This window comes from Anopheles cruzii, unplaced genomic scaffold, assembly GCF_943734635.1.
Source record: "Anopheles cruzii unplaced genomic scaffold, idAnoCruzAS_RS32_06 scaffold00752_ctg1, whole genome shotgun sequence".
In the NCBI taxonomy this organism is placed as follows: Eukaryota; Metazoa; Arthropoda; class Insecta; order Diptera; family Culicidae; genus Anopheles; species Anopheles cruzii.
This window is the reverse complement of record NW_026454339.1, coordinates 1-9,328: the sequence shown is the minus strand read 5'-3', so window position 1 is coordinate 9,328 and position 9,328 is coordinate 1. Positions and strand designations below refer to the sequence as shown.

At 49.8% G+C, this 9,328-nt stretch overlaps 2 protein-coding genes across 2 annotated transcripts; one reads left to right on the top strand and one right to left on the bottom strand.

Annotated features, from left to right (window-relative positions):
* Positions 1-260: 260 nt before the first annotated feature.
* Positions 261-2,261, bottom strand: LOC128276220 (uncharacterized). Its single transcript, XM_053014695.1, has 2 exons — positions 1,769-2,261; positions 261-1,663 (listed from the first exon to the last, which is right to left on the bottom strand). The coding sequence occupies exons 1-2, from the start codon at positions 2,259-2,261 to the stop codon at positions 261-263; spliced, it is 1,896 nt and encodes a 631-aa protein (XP_052870655.1).
* A 3,181-nt stretch (positions 2,262-5,442) lies between these two features.
* Positions 5,443-6,418, top strand: LOC128276221 (uncharacterized). The gene is made up of 2 exons (XM_053014696.1): positions 5,443-5,559; positions 6,071-6,418. Exons 1-2 carry the CDS (start codon positions 5,514-5,516, stop codon positions 6,403-6,405), a joined length of 381 nt encoding a protein of 126 aa, XP_052870656.1. The 5' UTR covers positions 5,443-5,513; the 3' UTR covers positions 6,406-6,418.
* The last annotated feature ends 2,910 nt before the right edge of the window (positions 6,419-9,328 follow it).

The window sequence follows — 9,328 nt, the reverse complement described above, 5'->3', positions numbered from 1 at the left end:
ACCTGTGACCTCGACACTACTGTCGGGGATAAGAACGTGGTGCTTTAATAGGCAGGCTGTTGTTCATCATCAAAAGGCATCCGATTCCGTTGTGATATCTTCATCCAGGGTCCAAAACACACGGGGACTACGCCACTGCGGTCACAGAATGTATATTACGTTTATGTTCTTACGTCGTCTAGGTGCTACTAGCTTATCGGAAATCGGGGTACGGCTTAAGAGCTTGTTTATTCGTGCCAAAAACAAAACTACGGGTCCCTCTAAGGTGTGCTACACTTCGCCAAACTGGGCTCGTCGCAACGGCCTACGCCGCCACTGTACTCGAGCCCGATCGGACACCTCAGGGCGCAAGCTTGGCCCGCCAGACACTCGTAGAACTGGCTGCAGTGCTGCTCGTGGCTGAAGCTAAGGGTGGCGTTCGCGTGGCCAGTATGCTCCGGGGCACAGCGGGCCGACCGGTGGCACGCGTTGCCGTTGGAGCGGCACGGTAGACAGGGGCAGGTTGGGCAGTTCGGATCGTTTGGTGGGATCGTTGGATCGCAGCCGGCCAGGAATGGCCACTCGCAGCGACTGTGCGCGATGCTCCAGTGCAGCCCGTCCGGACACTCCTTCAGGCACGCGTTGCCCCAGCTGCACTTGTAAAACAGATCGCAGCTGTTTGGGTGCGGCAGGAACCACTCGCCGGACCCGGACGGGCAGGCCGGATTCGGATGGCAGACCGATGGGCCGGGCTCGTCGGTGATGGGCGGATACGCACAGCCGGCCTGGTCTGGCCAATCGCATACCCGCTCACGGTAGTTGAAGTGCAGCCCGGGCGGACACTTCATCTCGCAGATATTGCCAAAATTACATTTGTAGTACAGTCCACAGTCCTCATGCGGGAAGAAAGTTGGCTCACAAAGCTCACACAGTGGGCACCTTGGATCCGGTACGCAGTTCGATGGTGGACATGTCGGACAATCCGGGTCTGGGGTAGTAACCGGGGGTGGCGTTGTAACTGGCCCTGGCGTGGTCACTGGCTCTGGAGTAGTAACTGGCTCTGGAGTAGTAACTGGTTCTGGAGTCGTGACCGGTTCTGGTGTAGTAACTGGCTCTGGAGTCGTGGCCGGTTCTGGTGTAGTAACTGGCTCTGGAGTAGTAACTGGCTCTGGAGTAGTAACTGGCTCTGGAGTAATCGGAGGTGATGGCGTTGGCGGGGGATCGGTTTCAGCATCTCCATCGCCCATATCGCACTGCCCGGTGAGGAAGTTCCACACCAGTTCCGGCGGGCAGAACATTAGACAGCCCAGCCCATCGCGGCAAATGTAGTACGTGTTGTTGTTCCCAGGATTCGGCAGCATCGTCGGTGGGTCCGTGTCGATCGCGGGACAGTCGGGATGTGGTGTGCACACGGGCACGAAACAGTCCGGCCGATTGACGGGAACGCACTCGGACAGCTCTTGAATGATGCACCGTCGGAAAATGCTGCTGAACCACATGCCCGGCGGACACAGCTGCTCACACGAGTGTCCGTTCGCATTGCAGCTCAAGTACGCATCGCACCGACTGGGATGCGGAATGACCTTCGGTGGCACAATCGGATCACAGCCGAGTGGGCAGCGGTAGTCCAGAAAGCAGCCAGCATCGCACTCCAGTTCCGTACCCTCGCCGCCACCACCACCTCCTTCGCCACCGCCACCGCCGCCACCGCCGCCACCGCCGCCACCGCCGCCACCGCCGCCACCGCCGCCCCCGCTGCCACCGTCGCCACCGCCACCTCCTTCTGTACCCGGATCGCAAACACCGTTCTGAGGCCATACGCACACCAACATGCGGGCGTGGAACACAAGCTTTGCTGGGCAGCTGAACAGCGCTGAACCACCGTACTGCGTGCACTGGTAGAACAGAGAACAGTCGAGCGGATGTGGGAACTTGGTCCCCGGTCGACTGCCCACGCACGGATCCACGATCGCTCGTCCAAGATAGGTACCCCCCGGTGTCCCGGATTCTTCATCCTTGCGCTGGGGACACTCATTACCGCGGCTGCGGCTGGTACAGGTGGCTGCGGCCGGGTCAAACTGCTTGTCGTCCGGGCACGTCAATAATCGTAGCTCGGTGTCCCCGACGCACTCCAGATACTTGCGACAGTCTTTCGGATGGGGCAACAGTTGTCCCGCATTTGCACAATCCCTGGGCGACAACGAGTGGCCACTATGTAGCAACACCATCACCAGTACGAAACTCACGGCCCCTGGCCACCGGCACCGATACTGGGAGGCCATGGTGGCAATCTGGACGCGCTAACAACTAGTACCGGTTCCGACCGGACGGTACGCCTTTTGTAGCGACAGTAGCAGGCCAGCCCGGTGTCAATCGGTGACAGATGACAAGTTGATGGACATGATCCCGTAGCATTGGACCGGCATTCCAGGATTGGGCGTGCGCGCACACATAACAACTTTGGCTGATTAGTTTCTGGAACGGTATGCTCCCAAAGGGGCCCCTAGCGACGGGACAGTGCTGGACGCTTTCTGAGCCACGCAGATGCTTTCGTAGGCTTCGCTTCGACCTCCAGACGAATTGGCTTAGAGCTTTCCCGGTGCCACTACTAGGACGATTAGAGAGGCAATCGCACTATATAGTTGCGGATCGTGGAACATCAACCAACCAAACAAACAAACAAAGATGGCTCTGAATGTGTGGTTAGTTTTATTTTCGTTGTCCACTGTGCTGGAACCGCCTTCGGGGGTAGCCTACTTCCGGGGTACACAAAAACCCTGCGGCCTATGGTCGAACGAGGTCGAGAACGAAATGTGTTTGTTGCCAGTTCGCGATGCTTGGTTCGCGATACCACCGTTACAATGTTAATTACCACGTGTTATGAGGACGATCGAGGCGGAAGAACTGGAATGCTTTGATTCTTTCGTTTTCGGTAAGCTCGCGAAACGAATGTTACACTGTAATTAGAAAGGGTTCATTTGCACTGGTTGGTCATCGGCGGAGTCCTCGGCAGAGTCACTTGATACTCACCTTGATATTCATGACCAGGGGCCAACTTAACTTTTTCCATTGTAAAAAATACTGTGACACGTCGATACTAACTGGCTTGTAAAATAAAAATTAAGTGACCGATTGAAATGAAACTTCGCATACGTGAACGAAGAAGTTTGAAGGTTTGAAGAGTGTACCAACATAACAAAAAAAATCAGGCTCGTAGTAGCGCCCTCTGGGAACCGCAAAACTTAGTAAACAACCTAGTATGTTTTCCCGTTTCTGATTTCTAAAGTCGTTATCTTTTTGCAGTGGTTCGTGATGTCTTGAACTATCGTTTTAGATAGGTATATGCCATAGAGGCGAAGAAGCCGCAAAGAGGAGTTTCTTCGAAAACAATCGTATCGTAGAAACAAATCGTGTCGTTGAACACATGCTTCATACCTATCAAAACTATGTTCCAATTTTATTGACAACTCCTCTAGGAGAGGAAATGTAATTTGACAAAAGCCGTTCAAGTGATTTTGGCAAAAGCCGTTCGAGAAAGAAACATAAGCTTGCTGTAACTGACCACTGAAAAATGTCCACTGCTCCAACTGCTGCTCATAATCACAATACATCTTCAGGCCTTGCAACGAAGGGGCGATCGGATGCCAGCGGATTGCTTTTTTTGAATGGCCGTCCTCGATCTCCAAGCGTTCTAATTTTTTCATAACCGGGAACGGTTCAATCCTTTGGTCACTTCTCTAAATTCATAACGAATCGCCAAATGCTAAAGATTCGGTGCCTCCAGCAAAATCAAACGTAATGAAGAGTGTGATAAATAACAGTCTTTTATACGCAATGATGAAAGATTGACCGCTTGGAATAATTTCTTTACATGCACAGAGATTTTTGCAGTTTCTCGGCCGATTTCAAGGTGGCGATATTTTAAGTTGCTTAAGTTGCTCTCATGGTCCGACCCAAATTTTAGCGCTACCATCACACGATCCGTTCTTCCCGCCGATAAAGGCCAAATCCGACCATCGTTTACATACCAAGGATGCGTCCTTCAGGTCGTCCACGTCAAGGTGGTCAAATATAACCTCCAAATACTATAAAAAAGAAAACAAATACTTTTTGAGCAACTTTACCTGAATAGGCCGCAAACTAAAATCACTCACTTCGTTTGGTAGATCGTTAATCGTCGGATTCTCCATGGTTACAGCAGAAATTATCCGTAGTGTCGCGCGTGTAACGATTGCACCGTACTAAAACTTCTCGGTTGTCACTGCTTCGAATGAGTCACAATGGCTGACCAGTTGCCGGCACCGTTTTAGTTTTGTGATTTTCGAGTGTGCAGGAACGAATCGCAAAGGAACGGGTGGAAAGTAGAATCCGGAAATGTGTCAGTGTCAGGCAGTTTGACAGCTCGAGTCCCGCGCCCACTTGCCACAGCTAACCAATTTAAATACCACAGCTTACCTTAATAATCTTGCAATGGCAGTTAATTTGAATAAAGTACTGTTTTTTTATATTTTTTGCTACTCATATTGCATTCACTGATGGTTCTTGTTATTCATTTAAATCAGACCATGGAAGGATTTTCCGCAATATTCACTTGGTTTAGAAATTATCACCTCAGAGCGTGCGCGATCCACTTGTACCCAAGGAGCCACGAGCTTTCGAATCGCCGGCGTGCCGTCGACGCGGACAGCAAATCGACGGTATGCCGTCGACAGGACTGCAAAACGGCCTGCTATCGACGGCATGCCGTCGATTTGCAGTCCCGGCGGACTGCAAAACGGCCTGCTAAAGCTCACCGTTCTGACAAGGCTTATTTTATGGCGATAAACTGTCAGGCGTTTGTTTGTTTACATTAGAACGGTGCACGGTCTGTATGTGTGTTATGTGTGTTTGCCAAACATTCTACGCAGTAGACGGCGACGACGGGTCAGTATAGTTCGTTTCGTTTAGTTCGTTGGATGTTCCGTGTTATGAGTTAAACTAATCGTTTCAACAATTATAGTTATGTGCACCGATTGATGTCTTGTTCTATTTTAGCTTCGTACTTGGTCCATCGACAAGTAGTAAAAACGCCGGCAAGCGTACCCGGCCAAACCCGCTGCCGCCAGATACATACACAGCGACTGTACCCGTTCCAGATCCAGCATGTACCCGACGGCATGAATGAATGGTGTATTGCCATTCATTTGGTTTTGGAACGAGCATTTGGTGTGCGGCGATATGTTTTGAATCAGTTCAAACATTATAAAGGTAAGTAAGGTGTAAAGAAATGTATTTAGTGAAATGAGCATCCGTTTCGTTACAGGTTAGACGAGTGCTGGATGACTTGGAATTGAATGAGAACGATGTGCGCAGCAACTGCCAGGGAATGGTTGATGATCCGGCGACATTTTCAACAAATTTTAGAATTTTTATGAAGTCTTCAAATAACTTATGTTACCACGGTGTCGTAGTTCGGGAACGGCTTAAACCAACCTTGGGAACCACTGCTCAGAACGGAGGCCGCCTCACCGTATCGCCGTCGTCCGTATGGCGTAATGTCGGGCACTGCTAAGTACCCCAGCCAACCAACTGTACAAAGAGGTATGACAAGGGAAGGTAGCCTCCGCGGCCCGAGTTAGCCGTGGTATGCGTGGCGAGGGTGTTGCAGACATTCCTGCGCCAAAGCAACTGTACGGTCATGCGTGAGATAATCTATCAATCAGTAGTTCGGTTCAGTGGATTGTGAATCAGTGGATCAGTGGTAATGTTGCAGCTCACTGTGTGGGCCCTTTGCTGTGATGTCGTTAGCGACGAAGGGGACCTGTTTTGAGCACTGATAGTGGGTTAACGCCAAAACGCGGTGTTCGTAACCCGTGACAAATACCCCAAAAAAAAAAATGCCACCAGCGAGCAATTATAATTTGTTTAATCTGGTTTTTTAGCGACACTGATCGTCGTTTGTGGGCCACATGGATTCACTGATCGTCAAACGTAACATTAAACTGAAATGGCCAACCGTAAAACGGTTTTCGTTTGATGTTCCAATTCCCCGTTGTAGCGCTAATGTTTATTGTAACTTGCTAATGTTTATTTACTTTATGTTTCGTTTTAGAACACAAGCTTGTCATGGTGGAACTGGACAACGCCGACAAGACGACCATTCTGTACCAGTTTCTGATGAACGAGGTGGTTCACACGAGCGATCGGATCGAACGTGGAACGTACCTTTTCGCAGTTTACCAGATGACCAGTGGCCACTTCGTAAACCGCTTACCGGTGACGGGTGTCCATTTGCCTCGTTTCTCATTTGCCGTGCCGAATAACGTTTTCGTAACGTGCACCACGCAGCTGTCAAAAGTTCATAGTCACAACTGGTTGTTTGTTCTTTTAACGCGCCTCGCAGATCGTGTGGAAGAATATCCACTTTTTGGTGTTTGTAACCAATAGATTGTAAAGCAATGCGTGCGTAGTAATAGTTAGTAATATTGTAAACTCGGCGATTGTGCGTTCGTCGCAGGGTAACGTAACTAAGTTTGTATTTTTAAAATAAATAAATAAATAAATAATGAAAAATAATTTTACTGGTTTTTGCTATAATAGATTTAAATATTTGAAATGAGCTATAATTTTAACAAAGCTTTGCCATAATGAGCTTTTGTAGCTATAAAATGAGCTTTTTTGACAATAGGCCGTTTTGCAGTCCCGAGCATAGTCCGTTGGACGGTCCAAAGGACTGCAAAGCTGCTTAATTTTGCCGTCTTTCGGACCGTCCAAAGGACTGTCTGAGAGTGTCCGATGGACCGTCCATCGGACTCTGTATCGGACATAGTTGCTCCTTGGGATATCTTGACCTGACCAAAATACGAAAGTAATTATCGTTGTCCAAAAACAACGACCCCTGGCCAACAGACCCTTGAACAAGGCATAAATTCCTATTTCAAAATTTAACTGGTACCGGTGTGCATATTAAGAGCCTTAGGGGAAAATTTTATTCCAAAGTGCAAGAAATCGGGCAGAGTGTATAGGAGCAGGGGCATGTAGATGTAGTTTTAAAGGTCGAATCTCGCAAGTCCTGCTTACCTTACCGTTATGGTCTATTAAAGGGGTTTTCTTTCAATCTCAATTCAGGGTTAAAGTACGTCTTCCCCTTTATGGTGGCTTCAATAAAGTTATTTTTTAACATTTCTTGGTATATCGAGTACTGTTGAGCGCGATCGACGTCCTAAATGTTTTCAGCACGGTTTGGGTAGTTTTTATCTACTTTATTTCTACTAGCACCGAGTGCTAAACCGTTTACGGGACCTGGGTTGAGTTGACAGCGGTGTAGGGGATCCAAACTGTTATACGCAACACTACCCCACGCGTACTCTTCAAAGCTGGCAACTCGGTTTCTGTCAACTTTCCTCGTGGTCACACCACCAACAAACCTTTGTTTTCAACATTCGACCGCCATTCCAATTCTGTTGCTCTCTCCTTCAAACGTTCCACTCTTCAATCAACTCAGGGTGGCCGGATAGTTGTGCTATTTTTAGGTGCACTAGGTATAATTAGATTTGTTGCCGTCCGCGTACGTACATTCGGACGGGGAAAAGCCACTGTAGGCCACCGTCGTACCGCGCAGCCGGATCACGGATGGTGCTGCCGATGGCGGCCTACTTTTTGCCTCGAGTGTAGGTCAGGGATGCCGCTTCGGACGCCACCCCGCGAGCTGAGTGAGGACAGATGGGCGGCGGACAAAATGGAGTACCACGGCCAGTATGGTCCCCCACCGGGGGCTAAGTGGCAAAAAATCAGAGCTAAAATCAGGATCGCAACCGCTTCGCAAGTGGTCCGAACGGACGTCGATCGATAATCAAATCATGTTCACTTATTATTATAGCGAAATTGAATCAAACTATATGCTCACTAATTTATGTCGATTTTACGTTGCCTTGAGAAGGTTTTGTGAGAGTGGAGCTTATCAGCAATCAAGAGCATGTATGCCACAGGAGGAAGCCATCAGCTGAATTCTGCCATAAAAATAACTTTCCACTTTGGGTCGAAAACGGGCAGTTATTTTCATTCAATAGAGCGCTCAATGATTAAAAATCCGTTTACGATCCACTCGTCGGTCGGCCACCTCGTCAAAAAGGCCACCAGGCGAAGAGGCGGGCCTGGCACAAAGCTGTGTGCCAAGGGGCGAGGAAAATGGGACACGTGGTGCACACAAAGAACACACACCGACGATGACTCCACACGGGGGACGATCCCCCACCGCTGAGGTGAGATGCTTACGGTAGCCAAACGGTGCAACAAAAGCACGAGCCGCCCAGAGCCGCCGCTGGGCCGCTTGTGGGCCGGCGAAAGTACAACGGAACGGAAAAGGAATGAGAAAAAAAAGTGGGAAAAACAGCATTGTGAAAGCCGAGCGCCAGCGACAAAGAAACCCAATGAAGGACCATTTTCACATCATACGTGGCTGAAGGCCACTCCGAACGAGCGCCATCTTTTGCGCCGCTCGCGACCGCTCCGGGAATATAGGGGAGAAACATGGCTCGACCCGGCACTGCCATCCAACCTCCTGTTCGACTCCAACGTTTACAATGTGTACCGCTGCGACCGCTCCGAGCTGAATAGCACGAAAGCTAGAGGTGGGGCGTACTAATCGCCTGCTCGTCCAAGCTTCAATCTTCTCAAATCTACGTCACTAAGCATTCGCTTGGGATGGTCTGGGACGATTTGCTCATCCTCGGTGGAGACTTCAACCAAGCGCCGCTTTCCTTGATTGTTTCTCGGTCCACTTCATCTGCCATCCTTCATCCGAACCTGCTCGCTTTCCCCAATTGCTGCTCGGCGTTCATTGGCATGCTGGAACAGTCTCAACTTCTACAAATGAACACAGTCATGAACCATAGGCGAAGAATGCTTGACCTGGTTCTAGTTAACCCGACCTGTTCGCCGCTATTATCGGTGCAACCTGCTGCGTTCCCGCTTGCCAACATCGATCATTATCACCCGCCACTATCTTTAGCCCTTAAGCTTCCTCCTTCCTCTAATACTGCTAGCTCTACATCTCTTTCTTGTTTTCCCGTCTTCAACTATAGCAAAGCAAACTTCACCATTATCAACGTACAAGCAGCAGCAGCAGCAACTTATGTGGACCGCGTGGTATCGACCGTGAATCAAACTTTGCCACACGCATCACACGTAAAATGGCGTGATGGCGTAATGGCGGCAGCGATCGCACATCGCAGCGATCAGTGTTGGAGCGAATGAAAGCTACGATCCAACTCGCCTCGTTTGCGGACATTACCGGCGAACACACGCGACCGATCGGTAAACCACACGAACCACAAATAACGATCCGCCGGGACTGTACCCCGCAATCACT